A 24,264-nucleotide genomic window follows, 5' to 3' on the forward strand; every position below is an offset into this window, starting at 1 on the left:
CTAATTTTTTAATTTTTAATTTTCACAGGTTTTGAAGACATGAGGGGAATCATTGAGAGAAGCTGGGATGTGATATCATAAGAGGCTATTGGTGAAGGCACAGCCATAACTGTGGTAAAAGTCCTGGGATTAAGGGGTCATGGAGAGAAGTCGAGACTTGGCACCACCTAGCCAGGTCAGAATCCCTGTAGAGAGCCCCGGGAGGCTTGTGAGAAGTCAGCCCTGCTGCAGTGGAGACCCCAGCTTTTTGGAGATGCTGGGACCATGGGACCACCACCAAGAGCAGCAGCAGCTGTGGAGTGGAGCCAGACTGATCCTGGGAGATGAACTATGTGTTATGTGGTGGCAGAGCCCGAGGAAAGGAATTAGCTGTCCAGGCGAGGATCATGAGTGGGTTCCAGGCATTAAGAACTTAACTTTTCACAAGGTTGAACTTTGCCTTCATTTGTCCCTTGTGGAGTAAGGAAGTATTCTGCTTATTTTGATTTTATAGGCACCCATAGTTGATTCTGAACCTTGAAAGAGACTGGAGTTTTAGAAAGGCTGGATATTTTAGAGGCTTGAACTTTGAAAGAGACGGAACTTTTAAAAGTATTTGAATTTTAAAGACCATGGGATTTTTTTTTAAAAGACCATGGGACTTTTAATATTACTCTCATGGATTTCATATTGCAGAGAAACCTCGGGAATGTGAAGAATATGGCACAGCTTGTTCTATTCTTAGTGGTTTTTGTGTGTATATGTGCACAAGGGCAGGTGTTCTCAGAGGCCAGAGGAGGGCATTGTATCCCTAGAGCTGGAGTTACGAGCATTTTTGAGCTACCCAATGTTGATACAGGGACCCAAACTAAGTTCTTCTTCAAGAACAGTACATGCTTTTAAAAGATAAGCTGTTTCTCCAGCCCTATATCACACTTTCTTTGTCCTAACTACTACTCAGGAACGTAGCTCTATTGGGAAGTTCTGTTAATTGCAATTTTCTTGAACCATGAGGCTCAATATTTAATTATCACTTTATTATTTTGCCTGTAGGTTCTGAAAATATTTTGATTTCCTGTATGACTGAAACTTGTCTCCCAGATAAGATGAAGTAGCCTAGCTATTACAACTGCAGCCTTGCTTCTCTGTCAGCCCCTGAAGTCAATGAAAGATAAGCTCTGTTGGGAGACGCAGATGGAGGGAGGAGCAGCTTTGGGGTGAGATCAGGTCACTTGCTGAGATTATTGTCATTGCAACCATCTTCCTCTTGCTCCCAGTTCCTTTTATTTGTCCTGGATGAGAAAGAGGCTTGGCCATTCTTTTCATTATGACAAAAATTGTTTTAAAAGAGCAATCACAGCACCAATATCTGTTACCAACCACAACCATCCCAGGTGAATGTCATGCTGAGAACAAGTGTGGGAGCTCAGTGGGGTCCCTTCCCTCCTTTATTTTTTTGTTTTTCCCTCTATAATTACTATACGAGCTTTTGCTCTTGGAAGGGAGGGGTGCCTGGAGTCACCTGAGGACTGAAGAGATTCCTTGGATGGTAGGAATTCTGTAGCAGGTTCCTCAGCTCCAGAGAGGTGGGAAACACGTCCTTCAGAATGCAAGAGTGAGCTCATACTAGTGGAAGGGTAAAAGAAGATTACTTTGGGTGGTGAGAACAGCATGTGAACAGCTCAAGGCTAACAGCATCAAATCCACAAATAAATATAAATTCCTCGACAGTAAAAATGAGAAAAATTTACCAAGTAATTAAAGGAGACCTAAGAATATGGAACCTTTGCCTTATATTCATGTTTATGGAGCCGATATTAAGATGTTCAGTGTCCACAAATGATCTTGTAAGATCAGTACTAAATCTCCCAATGGTTCTTTTTAGAAGGGTTAAAAAGAAAAGTTTTGACAGTTAAGATAAACAAAATAACCATCAGATTAGTGGATTCAGAATTAGACCACATACATCTACAAGCACTGCTTTCCAGAAAAGGCAGTGTCAACTCAATGAGGAAAGGGTTTTCAAAAGTGGTGTTGAAGGGCTGGAGTATGCCGAGTTGACTGAATGTTTACTTAGTACGCACAAACCCTTGGGTTCCATATTCAGCTCCATCTTAGCTGGATATGGCTGCATACACCTCTAGTCCTAACACTTGGGAAGTAGAGATATGAGGATTATTAGAAATTCAAGGTCATCTCCAACCATACAGCAAACTTGAGGACAGCCAAAGCTACATGTGATTCTGTCTGAAAACAGAACAAAGCAAATGGTGCCAAAATGATATACTCTCCCAAACACACCTATTTCTACAGACAATTTGACATGACACATGGAGAGTTGAGCTGTGGTGATATTGTGTCCCCAATATATTGTGCACCTTAATAAACTTATCTGGGGTCAGAAAACAGAACAGCTGCTAGATAGACATAGAGGCCAGAAAACAGTGGCACACACGCCTTTCATTCTAGCATTCTGGAAGCAGAGATCCATCTGGATCTCTGTGAGTTCAAAGCCACACTGGAAACATCCAGGCATGGTGACACACGCCTTTAAACCCAGGAAGTGATGGCAGGAAGCAGAAAAGTATATAAGGCGTGAGGACCAGGAACTAGAGCTGGTTGAGCTTTTAGGCTTTTAGCAGCAGTTCAGCTGAGATTCATTCGGATGAGGAAACAGGATCAGCTGAGAAGTTGGTGAGGTGAGGAGGCTGTGGCTGGTTCTGTCTTGCTGATCTTTCAGTGTTCACCCCAATACCTGGCCCTGGGTTTGTTTTTATTAATAAGACCTTTTAAGATTTGTGCTACATCAAGCTGGTGCCTTACTTCAGCCTTCACCCTCCTACTGACCAGTGTTCATTATATTGGAAGGTACTCTGCTCACTATCAGAGGAGAAAGCTAAGCACCAATCCAGACACAAATCTACAACCAAATCTACAAATCTGCATTCTACAGTGGTGACCTGCCTGCAAGATATGTTGGTATAATAATAGCACAAATGTTATGGGAATAACCAACTACTCTGACTGGATTTAAGGCCTACTACACAAAATGACACTTGCAGGCTGCAAGAATATATTATAGAGATTCAGCTGTACATTAAAGCTATACCTAGAATTTTCAAGTCATTTTTCTATAGGAAGCCATTTATCAAGGAATATTTAGTGTTATTCAGTTTTTAATATTTCAGCTGTCTTCTGCTATGAAATTCTTGTGGGCCCATATACTACTAGACTATATTGGCAAACAGTATAAGCTTCTCACGCTCATCCACTAGCAGCACCTAGGAGACAGGTGGGGCTGTGGATGCATAGCTTTGCTCCTTGTGCAAATGACTGTAGCAGGAATCTTAAATGGTCTTATTAATAAATTCAAACCCAGCGCCTGGTATTGGGGTGAATGCTGGAAGATCAGAGAAGCAGAACAAGCCACAGCTACCTCACCTTACCAGTTCTTCAGCTGATCCTGTTTCCTCAGACTGGAAGCGTCTCAGTCCTCATCCAGAATGGATCTCAGCTGAACTGCTGCTAGAAGCCTGAAAACTTAACCAGCCAAATGCTTCTAGTTTCTGGTCCTCACACCTTATATACCTTTCTGTTTTGCCATCACTCCCTAGGATTAAAGGCTCACTTCTTGGGATTAAAGGCGTGTGTCACCATGCCTGGCTGTTTCCAGTGTGACATTGAACTCACAGAGATCCAGAGGGATCTCTGCCTCTGGAATGCAAGGATTAAAGGCGCGAGTGCCACCATTTTCTAGCCTCTGTATCTAGTGGCTGTTCTATTCTCTGACCCCCAGATAAATTTATTAGGGTGCACAATATTTTGGGAAACACAATACCACCACATCAGACCATCCCTTGCCTTCAGGCCTAGTAGCATTGCAGAGAGATGGACTGAGGACAACAGGGCTTTTTGCATAACCAGGTGCAGTAAGGACTTTCCACAGGCAGGAGAGTGGTGTGGCCAGGAAAGAAAGAACAAGGAGAGTCTCTGTGGATGGTAAGGCAGAATGGCTCAGGCTGAGGAGTGAGGAACAAGGAAACATGTCTTGTAGATGGTAGGTGAATCAGATCAGGAGAGGAGACGAGGAAGGAAAGATGAGGACGAAGGGACAGGGGACAAAGATGAGATCAAAAGTGTAAGGGCTTAGTTATTACTAAGGCTATGAGAGGACAGAAAAAAAGTAGGTGCAGAGCCAGGATGGAACTGAAGCTGTATAGGTACAATTTTGTCTTAGAGAAATAAAGTAATGGACAAAAGAACTTTGGTGTACACAGATTCTTTTTCCTCAGATAACCCCCATTCCCCTGTCTGGGAGGAATCTTCTCAGGGCAGGGACTCAGGAAAATTCCTTTACCTGACACTGGTTGGGTGGCTATGAACCTTGGACTGGAGAGACCACAGGCCTAGGGGAAAACCAAATACTATTGTGCTGCCAGCTGAGCATTGTGATAAAATGATCCTAATGACATCTACTATACCCACAGAGCAGTCTTTGCTCAGCCATCATCAGAGAAGCTTCCTATTGCAGTGGATGGGGACTAACACAGAGCCCCACAACTGGACAATGCAGAGACTGAGAGACTTTGGAACACACAGTCCTTAATGGGAAGTCATCATCAAACTCCTTCTCTCAGGGCAGAGGGAGCTATGGGAAGAGGAAGTGGAAAGGTTCTAAGAGCCAGAGAGGATAGGTAACTTCAACAAAACAATGTCTTCCAGACACAACAGGACTCATACACAGATGCACTCAAAGAGACTGCAGCAGTATAGTTTCAAGCCAGATGAGGCTCCCAAAATTGGGGAGTGGACACAGGCTCCTACCCATAATGAAGAAGCTATCTGCAATTGACACCCATTTTTTTTTTCACTAGTGGAGTTTCACTGAGCATATTTACCACACTTAAGGGTAGGCCCTGTGGTTTGAATAGGAATGGCCCCCACAGACACACGTTTGAATGCTTGGCCCATCGGGAGTGGCACTATTAGGAGGTGTGGCCTTGTTGCTTTGTTTTTTATCTTATTGGTCTTCGGCTTGTATATTATAGTTTCCAATATTTTTGTGTTTTTGCTTCTCTCTCTCTGTTTCATTTTGTTTATTCTAATTTTTTTGTCTGTTTTCTAAAGAGAGAGAGAAAGGGGTGGAGTTGAGTGGATGGTGGTGGGAAGGATCTGGGAGGAGTCAGGGAGGGGAACCATGATCAGAATATATTATATGAAAGTTTTTTCAATTAAAAAAATAACAATAAAAATCTATATATTACATAGTATGCAAATTATACCTCAATATAAAAAAGAAGTGGAGTAAGCTGTAGTTACAGGTACCAACGTATAAAGCACTTAGGCCTGATAATTATTTCTCATCTTAAATATATCTCATAAAACTGCCAAGTTTCCTTTCTGTCCTTGTTGTCTTATAAATTTTTCCTGTATTTTAAAGCACAGTGGCAGCCAAATAAAGTCCTTAAGGTCTTCTGCTTCAGATATGAAAATATCAAGATAAATAGACAATCAATTCAAATACTCCAGTCATAAAGTTAGTAGCAGCACGGGCGAGGGCTGTCTGTGTCTGTCATTAAAAGCTGGCTGCTGCAAAGAGCATGTAGGCAGACAGCACCATTCAAATGAGTTTTCAGAGTCTCACACCATACCCAAATATAAGGCCACATGTTGTGGTTTGACATGTAGAACTTGGCTCTTCTAGATTTAGCAGATCTCCTTTGACAGGCAAAGCAGTGGATCACATGTAATTCATTTTTATATTTTCAGAAAAACCTAGGCGTGGGTCTTGAAAATCATAGGTCTCAGTATTTGTTAATTATATGCTTGAATTAAATGAATATATTTATTATTTAGTGAAAATTTATATCTAAACTTTACTTTTATAAGTGTACTTTAGTGCAGTTGACTTACAAATTTTCACATGAAGTGTTTAAACCAGCAATAATCTCGTTTGATAATTTATGGGACATATACTTGAAAAGAGTATACTCCATGATATACAATTTCAACCAACCTCAGATTTAAAAAAAGTCACACCACATTCACCATTCTAGGTTTAAAAAAAATAAACTATAGAAAAGATACATTGTTTTTTAGAACTATAAAAAGCACAACCACCTTTGAGTTTAGTTTTGATCATCATGTGTGAATATCTGAAGATTATAAAATGAAGGCTTCAAGGACATAACTTGGATTGACTATACCACTGAGACATCAGGCAGATGTGTGAGGAAATTGTTCTGCTGATGGAAACTTGGCCAGTGAGAATAATTCTTTTGGCAGCTGAGGCTTCAGGGGATCCCTCTAGGAGGCCAGTTATCCTTTTGCATACACAGTAAGTGTCCGTCTTCCAAGATTCCCGGTAACTTTGGACAGGCTTGAGATGCTCAACGCTGCTTCCAGTAACACACCAAGAACTCCCTGCATGCCCTGGACTTCCATTAGGAAGCCAGTGGCAAAACATAAGAGTGAGTGCTTCATTCTAAATGGGGATGCCCACAATCATGTTGTTTTTGGGAGAGCAGCTCTCTGGCTCCATAGATATCACTTGAACAGAGTAGCCATGTTCTTCTGCTGAGGTCGCACGGTCCATATCTACCAGGCACATGCACTGCTTCCCTGAAACAGAGTAAATGCATCTTGAGACACCTTCACCAGCGACCCCATTTCCATGTATACACAGTGATTCAGTGACTATGTTCCCCTAAGTACAATTTACTTTAAGCTTAGCTTTTGACTAGTGTGAAGTCATACTTCAGTTTTATCTTGGCTAGTAATTTATAGAAGGCTAACTTTTAAAAATGTATTGATAAGTGTATCTCAAATGGCAACTACACATTCTACTTTATACTTTGGCCAAAATCCATTTTTTAAGATTTTTAGAGGATTTTATAGGATTATAATAGTTCTGCATTCCTATAAAGTCACATTATTAGTAATATTCTAAAATCCTATCTCTGAGAATACCTAAAGTAATATACTGACAAAGGGCCATCTGAAACACACGTTACCTACTGTGGGATGTTCTGTATGTTAAATGTGTTGCTCTGATTGGTTAATAAATAAAATATTGATTGGCCAATAGCTAGGCAGGAAGTATAGGTGGGATAAGCAAAGAAGAAAATTCTGGGAAGTGGAAGGCTGAGGCAGAGAGACGCTGCCAGCCACAGCCATGACAAGTGAGATGTAAGGTACCCGTAAGCCACGAGCCACGTGGCAACCTATAGACTAATAGATATGAGTTAATTTAAGATAGAAGAAGTAGATAACAAGAAGCCTGATGTGGCCATACAGTTTGTAAACAATATAAGTCTCTGTGTGTTTACTTGGTTGGGTCTGAGTGGCTGTGGGACTGGTGGGTGAGAGAGATTTGTCCTGACCCTGTGGGCCAGGCAGGACGAGAAAAACTTAGCTATCTTTCTACCTGGAGTTTTATAGGACTATGAGAAAACAAGAAATGCAAAGGATCTGAGAAAATTCTTAACCATGTGCTAGTTATTTTGGGCAGAAATGCAACGCTGAGTGTAATTACCCTGATTTTCAAGCCTCACCTCATTAAGGTACTGGTTTTCTATTTCCTTTGCAATGTTTGAGAAACAAAAGAGGAAACCTGACTGGCAAGCAAGCAGCTTATTTGTTTTCTTTTGGAAGTACAAATTTAAAATGTCAAAAGTAGACTAGGAAAGAAAGTGACTTGAGGTTTACTATAGTAAAGCCATTACTTGATTTTATAATCTGAACTGTTCCACAGTCAATATCTAAGTTTTTCCCCGTCTTGAAAGAGGTTACTGACTGTGGAATCTCACTTCTTCCATTTTTCTTCGATAATTACAGAAATGCTTAAACATGCTTTTACGATATGGTAGCTTAGCTGGAGTCTGCTGCAGTGAAGTGATGTAAGCCTTGAGGACACATCACTGAAACAGAAAACCTCCTGTGTAAAATAGGGGACTCTCACAGACAAAACAAAAACAGCGAAAGATGAAATTAGCAATAAGAATAAACAAGAGACTCAGATTCACAAGGCTGGAATTACACACATCCTTAAAAGGACTCACACTGTGAAGATTAAGTGTGTTATAAACTGATACAAAGAGGTATCTAGAATTCCATTTGGAAAATAATCACCTCCTCACCAACAGCTATATGGCTGGTCTCTTTCTTGCTTTAAGACGTGTGTGAATGCTCTTCAGTGGAAATGAAACATTCCTTGTCAGAACGGGATGCTCTGCATTCCTTCAGGACCCACCCTGGGTTTACAAGGCAGCTCATTGACTCTTGGCTTCAATCCCAGTACAGTTAACTTTTCCTTTTTCATCTTGAAGAAGAATCTCATATTTTCCCATGTTAAGTGTCAATACAATTGAAATTCAGTTGTTGGCAACCTATCTTTTGGGGGTTGGTAAGTTTTCTAAAAATGTTCATTAAACGTGGAAGTGGCAAGATCTGTGAGACGCTGGCTTTGTCTGAAGCCCTCCTCTGCCCCTGCCCTTCAGCAATCTTGCCAGATGTTCTTCTGCCCCAACCCGGCAATTTCCCTTCCAGTCACTGCTCTCACTTGACACTTAAAACTCACACTGACCAGGGTCACTGAATCTATCACTACACCAATCTTGACTCTATTGATCTTTATGCTTTGAATGTGTTCCCCAAAAAGCACATGTCGGAAACTTAATCCCCAGTGCAAGTATGCTAGGATGTGAGCCCGCTGGAACCCCAGTTAGGCCACTAGTGTGAGGTGGGTGCAGGCTACTACTGTAGGGTGGGCTCCCTATTGTGAGTGTGGGTTTCTTACAAGGGACAAGTCTGGCCCTATCTCATGAAAGCATTCCCTCCATTGCCTGATGGTGCTCATTCTTGTGCTCTCCCACTCACTGTGATCTGCCCTTCTCTCTTGGCATTTGATCCCTTCTACAATGGTGTGAGTGCAAGAAGACTCCCATAAGATTTAACCCCCTGATCTCTAGAATGGTGGATCAAATCAATTTCCATGGATTGTAAAGACTAAGACTATACAGATGAAGACACACATCTGGTATAATTGTAACAAGTGTACATTATGCTGACTTAAAAAAACAGAAATGGGAAATCCGAAGGAATGACAGGAAAAGGGGAAAGGAAATGAGAGGCTTAGGTAAGAGATGGCAGTTCTAGGCACAGTGAGAACAGGAAAGGAAGTCTCTTAGCTGCAGGTCTCAGTGCCTTTCCTAGTGTGAGCACCTTACTATGCCACTTTAAAATTTAAAGGTAATTATTTATCATATAACATCATCTTGAGTATAAACTTCTTCAGCTGGGCTCAAAGAAATGACAATCTATTCAAATATACATGGGAAAATGCATCATGCTGGAATTTTAGAGAGCATGACAGTGTCCAATAGGGTATTTCTAAGAAAAGAAAAGGTACAATTTAATCCCCACCCACTTACCTTATTCCCTGTTTTAGACCCAAAACTTCTAGTGACATGAACAAAGCTGAGAAGCTGTATTGTAGAAATGAACAAGGGCTCTGTGTCTAGAACCAAATAATCTGAGCTCATGGTGTGGCATTAAGAGCCTCAGGCAAACTGGCTTACTCTGGTCATCAGTAAAATGTAAATGGTTGTGTCTATCATTTATTTTCAGTGTTTAAGTGTGTGATAACAGTTGCTATTATTCTTCTAAACACTATTACTTGGAATGGTTCTGTGGTCTTTTAACCTGGGTAATGTTAAATACTGCAAATGCTGAACATATATGTAAGTATACTTTTGTCTAAGAAAGACATTATCATTCTTCATACATTTTTAGTGAATCAACTTTGGCACGTGGAGTTGACGTTGACATTGTTATTATTTTCTTTGTGACTTTGGATTGATCCTGAGGTTCCTAATAGTAAGAAAGACTTCCTATGAAATCTACTCAGTGTCCGACACTGAGATGGATTTAAAGACAAAGGCGCTAACCAGGATATGACAAGCTATTCTAGTTCTAATATAGTGCATGATAGCCCCTAGGGAGAACAAGTTTTCTTAGTGATAAATGGACCAGTGCCTTCCCCAAATAGACCCTGCTCATCCATTCCCAGGCATGCTGGGCACACTCTCCCCAACAGCTGTTTGTTGAGAACACATACCTATAAGTCTTCTCTGGGGTGGAAGCTGGACAGCTGTCTGATCTGCAAATCTGCACAGAATCATGTGTTCCTAAAAGGAGCATGAAAAGAATGTAGGTTTATTCCAATTAGTGCTTCATGTTGTAAAACAGAGCAAACAAACACATGATTTCAGTTCTTCTGGAGGTCAGGAGTGCTTAATTTAATAAAAACTAGTGTACAAAATTGAACAGCTGAAAAGAGCAATCCTGAGAATCTTATACTCAGCCACTTCTTCCCTTCCGGTTGCCTGTTCTTCAGATGTAGTTCTTAAGAACATATGCAGAGAAAAACCTCAAGGCCATTTTGCCTAGTGGTTCTTATCCTATAACCAGGACAAGACAGTTACATTTTGTAAGTATGCTGTGTTAAGTGAAAAGATCAATTATTCATTCATTCATTCATTTATTTTTCCCGGAGCTGAGGACTGAACCCTGGGCCTTGTGCTTGCTAGGCATGTGCTCTACCACTGAGCTACATCCCCACCCCAAGATCAATCTTCTTAATTTTTCTTTCTAAAGGTTATGTGAATCTCCTGCATGTGACTTTAAGAAGAGAAGTGACCTAGCTTCTCATGCCACCTGAGGAGAAAGCCGGTCATTCTCTGGGACTCCAGGCAGAGGCTGGCTCCTCCTCAGGGACTCCCTTTCTACTTTAAGAGCACCTATAGAGAAGACCTGAGGGGATGGGAGGGAGACTGGGACCGCTGTATAACAATTTTAGGAGATACTGCATTAATGAAGAAGAGAAGGAAGCCTTTAAGGGACAGGCAGTAAACTGGGGAGTCCCCGTGAGTCTGCAGGTAGCCAAGGTCATTAGGCAATGACTAAGTCTGTCAGTACCCCTAGATCCCAGAGCAGCTGTAGATCCCACCTGTAGGTTCAGTGAACAGCGGTACTCAGACTCACCATCTGATTCTTCGTACTTGGCACATTAAATTTAAAGGGCCTTTGTATTCAGACAGTCATCCTAGTAGGCTGGCCTCAAACCTGCGACCCTCTTGCCTCCGCCTCTGAGTGGGAAGCCTCTGTTTCCATCAGGTAAGTGAAATGTTTGTGGCATTTTTTTTTTTTTTATAACAAGGGTATTTTTTTGTCTCAACCCTTACATATTAAAACCTATTTTAATAATCACTATACAATTTAATGGCAAAGGACAGGAAATTAATAAAGTGGTTTGAATAAATAAATGATACAAAGACTCCACAAAGTGGCTGGCATCAAAAAGGGACAGAAAAATTTAGAATTAGAGGAGCTGAAGAAGCAAGAACACGTATTCCCTTCGTCCTCCTGGAGTTTCTAAACAGATCCACTGTATACAAGTAAAGGTAATATTGGGGAATTAGAACTCAGGAGGGGCCAACACTTTGGGCCCCTAAGTTCTACCATCCCTTTCTAGAACTGTTTCTGGTGTTCTCTTTAGTAGAAGGTTCTGAAAGAGCGAGGCACATGCAGACACTCCCAGTACCTGCTGGCCATTTAACTCTGCAGAAAAAACCACCCAATTCTCAAAACATCTGAACAGAAGAAACGAAGCTCTGGGAAGTGACGGGATAGCATTCTGCCATGGTATCCAGGAAGGGAAGACATCTCTAAGGCCTCCACACCCGAAACTTTCTGAGGGCCAGTGCGCTAGCAGCTCCTGGAGCAACAGCAGAGAGACACTATGAACTGGGGTGCTGCCAGGGGAGCTTCTGCACTCTGGGCTCAGGGTGACCATTTCTCCTCTTTGCAACTGTAAATTCTTTTCCAGCCAGTGGACTAAGGCCCTTCCCCCACCAGCCCAGCTTTTCCCCACACACCCTCTCACTTGTGCTTTTCACAGTCAACTTGTGACGATTCAGGTAGAACCTTCTGAGTGAAAGACGGAGGGTCCTAATGTTTGCCCCTTAAATCTAGTAGTTCCCCAGGATATGGCCACTTCTAATCTGGCCAGCAAAGGCAGCAATAGTCTGGTTCTGGATGAGAGCATGACACAGGAACCCTCTCTCAAGTATATGTGACTGTGTGAGTGGGGAGTGGGGAGGGGGGCTGTGCATGGGGCAGTGGGGAGGAGGGCTATGCACGGGACAGGGGAGGGGAGGGGGGCTGTGCATGGGACAGGGGAGGGGAGGGCTATACATGGGACAGGAGAGGGGAGGGGGGCTGTGCATGGGGCAGTGGGGAGGGGAGGGCTATGCATGGGACAGGGGAGTGGTGGGCTGTGCATGGTACAGGAGAGGGGAGGGGGGCTGTGCATGGGGCAGGGGAGGGGAGGGCTGTGCATGGGGCAGGGGAGGGAGGGCTGTGCATGGTACAGGGGAGGGGAGGGGGGCTGTGCATGGTACAGGGGAGGGGAGGGGGGCTGTGCATGGGGCAGTGGGGAGGGGAGGGGAGGGCTCTAGGTAGGGTGGCTGGAAGTGGGCATTTAGGAAGCATAGAGACATGTTTGAAGAGATAAGGCCATCACGGTAGTAGACATGAATGTTTAGAGACTGTACTTCATTGTTAGATGGAGGAGGTGAAAGTACTAAAATGTAGGGCTGGTCCACAAAATGACACCATGTTCCAGCGGGTCTGTGTAAAAAGCGGAATTCACCAATTTAAATTCAAACTATCAAGCTTTAACTGAATTAATTACCTTTGCATTTAGCTCAAATTACTTCTTAGATTTATATGTCATGTTACTGAACAGTTGGTAATGGTGATATTCAGAAAGATCAAAACTGCTCTGCTCAGATTAGTGACTCAAACCATCACGACTTATGGGTGACAGGTCTCTGTTTCCCCAGTTTCTGTAAGCAAGAACTGACTGCCTTCTTTCAAGGCCTGCCGCTGACACACTGGGACACACAGCCTGGGATCTACTTGTGGGGAGCTCACCATCAAACACTCCTTTATATCTTTAAAAGTTTATAACCTATGAACAATAAAAATAATAAAAATGGCAGGGGCAATGGAGAATGTGTGGGAAATTTGGATGTGGTCAGCAGAGCCAAAATTACCTGACTTTTTATAGAAACATTTCCCTCTATTCTGGATTATCTTTCCGAGCTGTGGTCAGAGTGAATAGCCTTGAAACCCCTCCCCAGGCATGAGCAGGTCCATGTCCTGGGAAGAGGGCCTCCGAGGGTCCCATGAAGATGATGGGACTTTGGCTACTGCAGCTCTAACAACAGCTGTCTTCTGTCCCTGACAGGAGCCTCTGCCTCTGTCAGCATTTACCCGGCCAGCTAACTTAGTAACTTGGATGTAAGAAGGGGAAAAACAAAATCTCAGCTCCTTCCCAAATCTAATTCACTATTCAAAGAACTATCTGGATTTGAAATTTTTAAAAGGCCATACATATTTTATCTAATCCAATGTATCTGTAGCTAATATATAAGACAAAAATTGGGATGGAAAAATATGAAGAATCAAAAGTTGTAAAGGAAGAAGTCACAATGATTCATGTGTATAATCCCAGCACTTAGGAGACTGAGGCAAGAGGGCGGCCAGGAATCTGCGGCCAGCTGGGGCAAATAATGACTTCCACGACACAGGGGGAGAGCCTGTCTCAAGTAAAACAACAAAACCCTAAATGCACAAACAAAGTATATGCAGAGGACGTCTAGATCTTTTTAATAACGTTACCTTGTATGATAAAGTTTTCTTGAATTTTTCACTAGAATAGGAAACAAAAAAAAAAGGAATTAGTTACCACTTTAAAGAAGGTCAAATAACCTGAATTATAATAAAAATATGTACTGTATCTGAAGAGTATTAGAGGCTATTCCGAATGAAGAACCACATCAGTTTGAAGTGTGTGTATGGGAAGATAACAGCAGAGCATCAGGATGTCACGAGTTTTAAAGAGTCTACTCCAAGTCTGTTAATCCTGTTAGGAAAGGACAACCACTTCCAGATTTTCCCAGGACACACACACTTTCTGGTGCTGTACTGTGTAGTTTTATTATGATTCAGGTGTGGCAAGGTCAATGGATCAGGAGGCAACAACCACTGAAAAGATACTTTATTCCTCACAATTCCCCAGAAAGGAATGGCATGCCACACACGCTGTTGTGAGGAAGTACCATGCCATTGATGAGGCTGAGTGGGGAGTGCCATGACATACGGGCCCTTAGTGCTCCTTTAGTGGGAAGGAGCAGTGAAGTTGGTAAACAGACACAAGACTGACTAATTTCACCACCTTTAATGGGCTCTGGAATGTAGAGCCCCTAACTGCCTGGGGTATTAGGGCACTGGGAAAGCTGTGTGGAAGAATAAAGCTTGACAAAGGATGTAGTTGCAGACAGGGCTCTTTATTGGTTGTTTTGTATATGTACGTTGTAGACAAGTTGTTTATTTAGATGTCAAACATAAAAACAATTAAGCAGAAATCAAGCTGTCCTAACTATTAAATTCCACACAGTCCATTACAGTGCTCTATTGACTAATTAAGAATAGGCCTGTGTAGATGATATAAACTTCATTAGTATCAATTAAAAATAATTTGTGTTTTTACATAATTTAGGAACAATGGACTATAAATTCACACTATTACCTTTGGTGAATTAGCTAGTTCTCATACACAAAGAAATAAATGTTCTAAATAGTTCCAAGGACACAGAGCAAAACGACAGTAAATCCACAAGGCTATAAAAAGGGTGACATGAAATTGAGATTTTTAAATCAGTGAAACTAGGATATAAATCTGACCAGGCCAAATTAATATTCTTACACACCTCTTAGACTTACATATCTCTTAAAAAAAATCATACATTTTATCAGGTTTGAACTGTTCAATAGGCCTCAAATTATGCATATGTAAATAAATTATATATATATAATATCCTGTCTGTCTGTCTTTCAGTGCTTTTTTTGGTTTTCTCTCAGTTTGTGAATTGTGGCAAGAGCAAAATAATGAAAGAAAAAAGGATTAATTGATATTGTTACTGATGTTAAAGACTAAGTAAATTCTAATGAAAAATTCCTAAGGTTTCCAAAAGTAATGTGACTGATTTTGTATCTTAAGAAGCTTTTTTTAAAACGTAGGGCAGAAGGACCAACGCTGACATATTTAGCTTTTGATTTTCAGTAACTATGAACCAGAGAATGAAACGTCACACAAGGTTGTTCTCTGATAAAAGTGGTGAGAATTAAAATTTCTTCCTCTTTTATGTGGGATAAGAAGGACCATAAAGATGGCTATCAAATCTAGGCAACACCTGTAAATACTATTTATTATTATTTTTAAATAAACCCTACATTTTAGTTAATTTACTTTTTGTGCATGTGTGTATGTGGGTGGGTGTGAACGCCATGGCACATGTGTGTGGAGGTCAGAGGGTCCGAGGGATCAAGCTCAGCTTGTCTGATTTGGTTGGCAGATGTTTGCATCTGCTGAGCCATCCTGGAGATGCTATGGATGCATGTAACTCTATGGATGCCATGTAACTACTAGCAGCGATTCACATTTATGGACTTGCTCGATGCCCTCTTACTTTCTCTGTTATTTGATTATAGAGGCAGTCTTACTCTGTGCCCAGGCTGGTTTTGAACTTGAGGCAATCCTCCTACTCCAGCCTCCGAAGTGTCGGGATTCGAGGCATACACTTGATCTCTTTGCCGCCTCTAAGTATTATACATAGCATTATTAAATGCTCACCAAAGCCCTTGCAGTGGTTCCTGCTGCAGCCTCATTTGTATGTAGGAAAACAGTGACTTGTCTGAAGCTAAATAACAGATAGAGTGATGTGCAGCTAGGACTGTCCCTGCTCAGTGCATTTCTAGACTCTAAACACTAGGCCATTACACTCCACTGTCTCTCAAAAGGATGGTTCTGATTTCATTGAGAGGAACACGGGGAGTAGCGGAAGCCAGCTGACTTGCTCCTAACTGGATCTGAAAGAAAAGGCAGGGACAGAGAGCCACGCCTCTTAATCCTGTTCATAAGCCACACCTGCCACACTGGAAAAGGTAAACAATCTCAAATTCAAATCTCACTGTAACCTTATTGATTTATTTTAGTTTTTTGAGACAGGATTTCTCTGTGTAGCCCTGGCTGTCCTGGAAATGGTTTTGTAGACCAGGCTGACCTCAAACTAACAAAGACCAACCTGGCTCTGCTTCCTGGGTGCTCCACCACCACTGCATCGACTCTAAGTGCATCTTTATTAAACACGTTTCATGTAGCAACTTACTCCCACATTGGTGTCTTAGGTAAAACACTAAACGTCACCTTTTGGGGAAATTAAACTTGGATGTGTTCTGAATGAAGCCGTAACAACATGGGCACGTGATGAAGGAAGCCCGCGTTTGGATGCAGTGCTCAATCACCATATCTGTCGCCACTCCACAAGCATGCAGCGCCACCTGGAGAACAGAACCAGACCTGAGCGTTAGGTGTCTTAACTAAAATTGGAATACTTCAAAGAAATCAACTCAGGACAAAGAGCTGACACAGGAAGCAAGATGAGCTAGAGCATCTTCAGTAGAGAGCAGCATGCACCTAAATACTGCTGAAGGTTTTGTTAAAGGATTCAACAGCAACACAAAGGGGGATTGCTGAGCAAAGATTCATGAAAAACAACATCAAAAAACCCAGAATGGATGAAGTATTTCAAATATCAAATTTATGAGCCAATAATGATACTTCCAAAATCCCAAATGAAAAGAAAAAACCATCTAATTGGTTATTTTTGGTAAATAGCCAGCTCATTTTGATAAATGGAAAATATGCTGTGGATATCGCTCTGTGTAAATAAAGTTCTGATTGGCCAGTGGCCAGGCAGGAAGTATAGGCGGGACAAGAGAGAAGAGAATTCTGGGAAGTAGAAGGCTGGAGAGAGACATCACCAGCCGCCTCCATGAGCTACTATGGCGGGTTCCTGGCATGTGCGTCTGACCTGCAGTGTGGTGGGAATGAGGAGTCTACAAGCAGCACTTTACTCTGCTGCATGGTGGATTTAGCCTTTGCTAGTTTAAAAGAAAAAAGTTTCTGGGCTATGTACTGCTTTGATAGAACTGCTTCTAGACCCAGAGCTGGCGGTAAACTGTACCACCACCATGTTGGGAAGCTGAGGTGGGTGGAGCCAGCAGCCACAGCGGCATTTCAGTCTTACAAAGATGGATATTACACAGAGAATCTGGTTTGTCTTGTCTTTGGGATTTTTAACTACAGAAAAAGATTTGATCGTAAAAGCTGTTGAGTTAAACAAATATGTAAATTTTAAAGGTACCTTGACTTCAAAATTTGGATATAAGGATATGTTGCTTTGGAAAATAGTCTCTGCTTTTGTTTCCACAGAAAGCCAGAGGCTGTGGATTTGTTCCAGATTAAGATATATCAGGTTTGATCAGCCAAGACCACCTGAAAGGTCTCTGATGACACCATGGCCCAGATGATCTGACATCCAGAATGGTTTCAAGGCAACTGGCTCAGAGGTTCACCCTAATGGACGACTCCATAATCCTAAAATTTTCTTTGTATCCCCATAAGATACAGCGCCCCCCTCCAGCAGGAAGTAGTAAGAGAAACTACACCCACATTCCCAAAATTATCAAGCTGGCTTTGGAGATGGAATTGGCTCACTCCTTCTCTAAACCCAGACATATTGCTAAAAGAAAAGGTTAAGAGATTCTTGTGTCCCAAATCAGAAGAGCCTTCTGGTGTAGGACAAAAAAAACCCCAATATTTTTCTTTAAAGCAGTTTGATTATAAATGAGATCTCTTTCTAAAGAAGAAAAGGGGATATGATACAGATATAATAGGATGAAAGGGTAGATTAAGGAACTTACTTCTAAAGAGCAACAACTTGTTTAAAATGTTTTACATTGGTATAGATTTTAGTTTATTGATACAAACTTAAAGTTAATTATGTTATACTGTGTGTATATTTCTAATCGTGTTTAAGGTATTATGTTTGTATAGCTCATTTTAAATTGAAATGGATAATTAAAAATAGACTAATAATTAGTCATCTATGATAATCATACTCGTAGCCATGTTAGTTAAGTCTTCTAGATATACATAGACATATTTCAGATAGATAGCTAATCTTCAAATACTTCAAAGACCTACAGAATATGGCATTTAAAATACTTTTAAAATTTAGACTTTCTGGACAGTGAGACATGTCTGCTCCTGGCAGCACCGATTTACTTCAGAGAGAAGGATGGACATTGAAGACACTTCATATGGAGTTTATCTTCACCTTGGCAAAAATAGCCATTTGGACAAGAAACTGTTCTTGCCTGGACTGCTTGATCGACTGGACATACAGGACCCAATGAAAGGTGACCACTAAACTTTGCTTGACAAAATGGTCCTTCAGGTTCCTGCTTCACAGAGGAAACTGCCAGACATTCTACAGGACACTGAGAGAAGTGACCGAGAGACTCTAGCCCTGTGGGCTGAAGACAAATGCCCCAACTTTACAAAGGAACATTAGGTGACTGTTCAGGCTGCCAGCTGTCTCTGTCTACCCTGCAAGACTCCCGAAAGTTGCTTGCATCCTTCTCCCGGTTCTCAGGTAACATTATATCCTTCTGAGGTCTTTGATGTGGTTGAAGACTAGATAGTTATAATTTCCTCAGTTATGATAAAGATACGTTAGATATAAAACCTTAGATTCATAAATATAAGATAGATAGGATATCTTCTTTAATATTGTAACTGTAATTCTTGCTTGATAATTGTTTTGTTATATGTAATTGTACTATGTAAAAGTTAAAACCTTCCTTGAAAAAAAAAAAAGGGGGAAGTGCTGTGGATATCGCTCTGTGTAAATAAAGTTCTGATTGGCCAGTGGCCAGGCAGGAAGTATAGGCGGGACAAGAGAGGAGAGAATTCTGGGAAGTAGAAGGCTGGGAGGAGACACCGCCAGCTGCCGCCATGAGAAGCAACATGTAAAGACACTGGCAAGCCACAAGCCATGTGGCAAAGTATAGAGTAACAGAAATGGGTTAATTTAAGATAGAAGAAGTAGATAACAAGAAGCCTGCCACGGCCATACAGTTTGTAAACAATGTAAGTTTCTGTGTGCTTTCTTGGTTGGGTCTGAGCAACTGTGGGACTGGTGGGTAAGAGAGATTTGTCCTGACTGGGCCAGGCAGGAAAATTCCAACTACAAAAATACTGGGAAAGATTTTTTTAACTATGTGCACCATATCTCTGGGTAACCATCTGTTGATAAATGGAATATAAATACGGACAGAATGACAAACTAAATTAATGCCATTATGTAGTTTATTTATATAAAGTAGGGAGGGTCAGTGATTACAAATGCTGCTAATGCAGACAACCAGACATACCACTAGTACCTATGACACAGTCTAACCCCAAATTGAGGTAGAATATAATTGTTTCTACAGTCTAGATTTTTTTATTTCAATTTGCTTTTTTAAAATTTATTTTTATTTTATGTGCATTGGTGTTTTGCCTGCATATATGTCTATGTAAGGATTATCGGATCTTGAAGTTACAGATGGTTGTGAGTCACCGTGTGGGTACTGGGATTTGAACCTGGGTCCTCTGGAAGAGCAGCCAGTGCTCTTAACTGCTGAGCTAGTCCCTGCTGTCTAGATCTTAATTGTTAAAATTTAGACACTATAGGGGCCAGGGAAATAAGTGGAACAAAAGTATGTAGTCAGTAAGGTCCACATGTGGAAAACTGTAAAGGACAATTAACAAGACTACAAATAAATTGCAGGGTAACAAATGAGCCAGGGATTGTCCCCTAAAGATGCTGCATTTAATTCCTAGAACAGAACGTTCAGCCAAGGCAGAAAAGACATTTGCAGATGTGACTATGGTTATGGTTCATGATTATCCTCAACAATATGGGCAGCTTCAGTCTAACTACATGAGGTCTTAAAAGCAGAGAATTTTATAAGGGAAGAGCCTAGGAGATAGAACAGGAGGTCAGGAAAATGGAAACCCAAGCCTGGACTGCCACGACAGGTTTCCACAGAGGACAGCCAGGGAATATGAGGGCCCCCAGAAGCTGAGGACACTTGGCCCACAGCCAGGAGGGAGACATAGCTAGATGAAACCACGTTCTACTAAGTACCTTAGGGAGTCCCCACCATGGCACCTTAAAGCGTCCAGGCAAGAGTCAGCATGACCGACATCTTGTGATCTGGATTTCTTATCTACAGAACCGTTAAGTTAATAAATATATGTTATATTGAGATGCCTGGTTTGTGGTAACTTCTCAGGGCATGAATAGAAGAGGAAAGCCATTCACATTAACCATTTTAACTTTTAAAATAAAAAAAAATTTAAAAATAAAACACTGTAAATAAAAATGATCACACTCCCATAGGGAGTCAGCAGAGCCCAGCACACTGAGCCTAGGCAGTCCAAGCCCCTTCCCACTGTACCAAGGCTGTGCAAGGTGGGGGATGTGGGGATGTGGGGTGGCTTGGGAAGGAAGGCTGGGAGGTGGGAGGAGGGAGGTTCTGTGGATAGCATGTGGAGTGAATAGAAAATTTCTTAATAAAGAAAAATGAAAAAAAAAATCAATCCTTAGGGAAAAAAATGATTACACTCTAAAATTAATCAGACCCAAAGCCTATACATGTCAATTTCTCTATCTTTCAGTTCTGGCCTGGGTCATCTTGTTAGGACAGGAGGTGAGCACAGAGCCTTGTCTTTCCAGCCCATTCACAGGTGTTGGGCACGCTGCTGGTCCTCTCGCCACAGTAACTTACAGAGTTTCTGCAGCAACGTGAATGTGAGTGACTGTGTGGAGCAATTTGTCTTTTATTTTGATCATTAAAAGCTTAGAGTTTCCGGAATGAAATAACTTATTCATTCACTATTTCATTTATCAAAAAAATCTCTAAGGTCTTCCTATTTATCAATATGGTGGTCATTGTGAAGAATAAAATACCAAAATTGTGGTTCCTATTCTATGTTCTGTTTTAGTGCCAATGGAATCCAAAGGACTGAATATATCAATCAACTTAATTACAGAAGTTTGAACAGACCTAAAATTCTAGTACTAACTAGCACGTGGCTCACTGTGTTGGGCAGCACACAGAAGCATAAACAGAAGCAGAAGCACAACACAGGCAAAAGCCCAGAAGCACTCAGAAGATCCAGTAACACACGGTGGGATGTTTGTGCACTTCAATAGGGTGCAAAGCCCAGCATGGTGTGTACACATGTAATCCCAACACATGAGAGGAAAGGATAGGTGGATAGCTTATCCTTGGCTATATAGTGAGTTCAAGGCCAACCTGGGCTACATGAGACCTGTCTCAAAAGATAGAAAAACAAACAAAAATAACATAATTATAGACAGAAACATTAAAAGACAGAAAGGTGGGGGAGTCATGAAGTCTTCTGGAGGAGGTAACATTTAAGGAGGGTCTTGTCGAACAGAAGGATTAAAGAAAGAAGAAAATGGAGACTATCACAGGAATTGCCTATCAATCAAATAGTCAAGAACAACTGAGTATCCAAACCCAACTGGTATCTACAGCACAACCTGAGGCTTAGGGAACATTGCAGAAGATGAGGTGGGAATACTGTAAGAGCCATAGGAGTAGACCAGCTGCTGTGAGACAATGTGCTCTAATTACAGCACCCATGAAATCCTAACAACGTGGTCTCCTTAACAAGATCTATACAATGAGAGCAAACGTAGATGGGGAAAACCTCCCAAATCCCTACTAGAAGAGCTACAGGTAACCAGTGCTGCTAGGGGAGGGGACTCTGTCTTCTTCAAGCAGCAGGCCCTGGACAGGTTATCCAGTCTCAAGTGGTCATCCTAAACACATACAAGCGACACTAAATGGACCCAGCAGGCTGGATTCATATAAACATAAATATTACATGTATATATGGAACAATAATTAACAATGAAGAGGTTATAAATTTGAAAGGAATTTGATTGGGGAGACATGGAAGGAGGTGGAAGGGGTAGAGGGTGGTGTGGAAATGATGCAAATACAGTGCTCAAAAATACCAATACATTTTAAAATTAATTAAAATAGCATTAATACTACACTTTTATAAACAATATTATTAAAAGCATCCTTTAAATTTATAGTAGTTAATACTTATTCAAATCAGGGGTCATGAAAAATTCTAAAAACCTTTTTTTGGATACTTATTTTGGAAAAAATATATTTTCCTTATGATGTATATTAGTCATTAAAATCAAAACCAGTATAAAGAAAATGGTATTCTTATAATAATGAATACTTGTTTTGAAGGAAAAGTACAAACACTCCATGACCAACCATGGTTCTATTTATTTAGTTAGTTTTTGACTTTATGGTGGTGCAAAGGTAACAGACATTCAGTGAGCACCTGTCTGAAACTTGAGCCTGGGCTGACAGTTCTTATGAGGAGCCTCACTCTGGTGCAGCACAGCCCAGGTCTTAATTAGCATGTGACCACAAGGCACACAAGCAGTTCCTTACAGCATGTGGTGAGCTAATCTATGGTATTTAGTAGATTAGTGTATTACTATATGCATTTTCTACTTATAACAGTCTATTATTGGCTTATCAGTATATAAATCCATAAAGTAAAGGAGCATGTATCCATGTCATATGAAAAAAATACATGTTTATAATTTTTTAACATGTAGTTCACATATTTATTTCTATATAGATTGCCTAGATATTTGTGAATATCAAATAGTATATTAAATAGTCTATTAAAACAGTAAAAGTAATAAATAAAAATCCATTAGATGGCACAGAGAGGCAGCCTAAGGAACTAAGGAAGGGAATCCATGACAGGTGTCTGATAATGAAATATGGAAACGCAACACCAACTTCAAAAGGACACACACATTACAGTTGGTGTTGCTGAATCATGAACTTGGAAGTTATAAGATTATCAGAATGACTCCACATCTGTAGCTACAAAGGACGAACAGAACCAGGACCAATGAGGTGAAAATGTGTTTGGGAGGTGAGTACAGAGTAGCAAACTCCTACTATTTCAAACATTTTTTTTCGCTTCTACAAAGGACATAAATTGTTATGCCTTTTAGTTGAAAAAAGCAAAGCAAACCTTCACCATTTCATCAGTCAATGTTTAAGACATGAATTTTAGGGCACAAAAATAACAGCTGCTCCAGAATTTCTGTGCTGCAGATGTGGGTAACAGTTCTATCCAGTAAGGCAGGAATACACAGTGGGGACAGGCAGTGACCCAGCAATCCCTCAAAGTGCTTTCAAAGACGTGAAGATCTGTTATAGTTGCAGTTACATTATGAAAGTAAGAAGGATATGCTTAATAACTAGGGAAAATTTATGAAAATGTTCAGTTAAGGAAGGATCTAGGTTGTACTGGCTCCCCAAGGCTCTTACATGCATAAATCAGCATTTGTATGTGTGTATAAATATGTAAAAATCAAAAGGTATTTAGACTACTTATCTCTCAGTATATACAAGAGATAGCCTTTCCTTATTATAAGGTATTTATCTGTGTTGAGGATATTTTCATATTAAATAAAACAGTAAATGAATAGGAGTATTAACAAGATATTAGACCTTAATGAAGTGCAAATTCCATAGGAGTCCAGAACCTAAGGACTAAAGCAGTCATGAGCTGGCCTCTTAATTATTCTTAACATTAAATAATAACAACTTGGCCTAAGGATCCAAAAACATAACCATAATGCTTAGAAACTCAAAATAGCATGTAGATACTAAATCTCCATTAAAGAGAAACTAACTAAAGGCAATTCTAGTATTTATAGGTTTCTAACAAGTTTTTTTCCCATATATTTTTTCCCATTGTTTTGTTTAGTGCTCTTGTGCTGTTTTTTTTTTTTTTTTTAAAGCAGCCGGGCATTGGTGGCACACACCTTTAATCCCAGCACTTGGGAGGCAGAGGCAGGTGGATCTCTGTGAGTTCGAGGCCAGCCTGGTCTACAGAGTGAGTTCCAGGAAAGGTGAAAAGCTACACAGAGAAACCCTGTCTTGAAAAACTGAGGGGGAAAAAAAAAAGCAGATTAAGGTAAACCACTCCTCCTATTAACAACCACGACTAGCATTTTCTCTGTGCCTCCTAACACTGTTCACGGCTCTAATCAGCTTCCGGGCAGTGAATACACAGATGTTATCTGTCATATAGTGAGATGGACCGTGAGGGGAGTAAGGCGGTGCTGTACCCAATAGGTAGAGTATAAGAAGCTCTACTTGTCTCTGTATAGGAAAGAA

The 24,264-nt window shown here is 40.9% G+C and overlaps 1 protein-coding gene across 6 annotated transcripts in view; it reads right to left on the reverse strand.

Annotated features, from left to right (window-relative positions):
* Positions 1-5,231: 5,231 nt before the first annotated feature.
* Gstcd (glutathione S-transferase C-terminal domain containing) overlaps positions 5,232-24,264 on the reverse strand; it is a 111,304-nt gene continuing 92,271 nt past the window's right edge. For all 6 annotated transcript variants that reach the window (XM_036189983.1, XM_036189981.1, XM_036189979.1 and 3 more), the window contains 4 exons: positions 16,313-16,446; positions 13,726-13,756; positions 10,097-10,166; positions 5,232-6,600 (listed from right to left, as the gene is read on the reverse strand). In XM_036189983.1, the coding sequence (XP_036045876.1) occupies positions 6,464-6,600; positions 10,097-10,166; positions 13,726-13,756; positions 16,313-16,446 (372 nt within the window). In that variant the 3' untranslated portion in view covers positions 5,232-6,463. The remainder of the gene's footprint in view (positions 6,601-10,096; positions 10,167-13,725; positions 13,757-16,312; positions 16,447-24,264) is intronic.

This window comes from Onychomys torridus, chromosome 6 (assembly GCF_903995425.1).
Source record: "Onychomys torridus chromosome 6, mOncTor1.1, whole genome shotgun sequence".
NCBI classification, from domain to species: domain Eukaryota; kingdom Metazoa; phylum Chordata; class Mammalia; order Rodentia; family Cricetidae; genus Onychomys; species Onychomys torridus.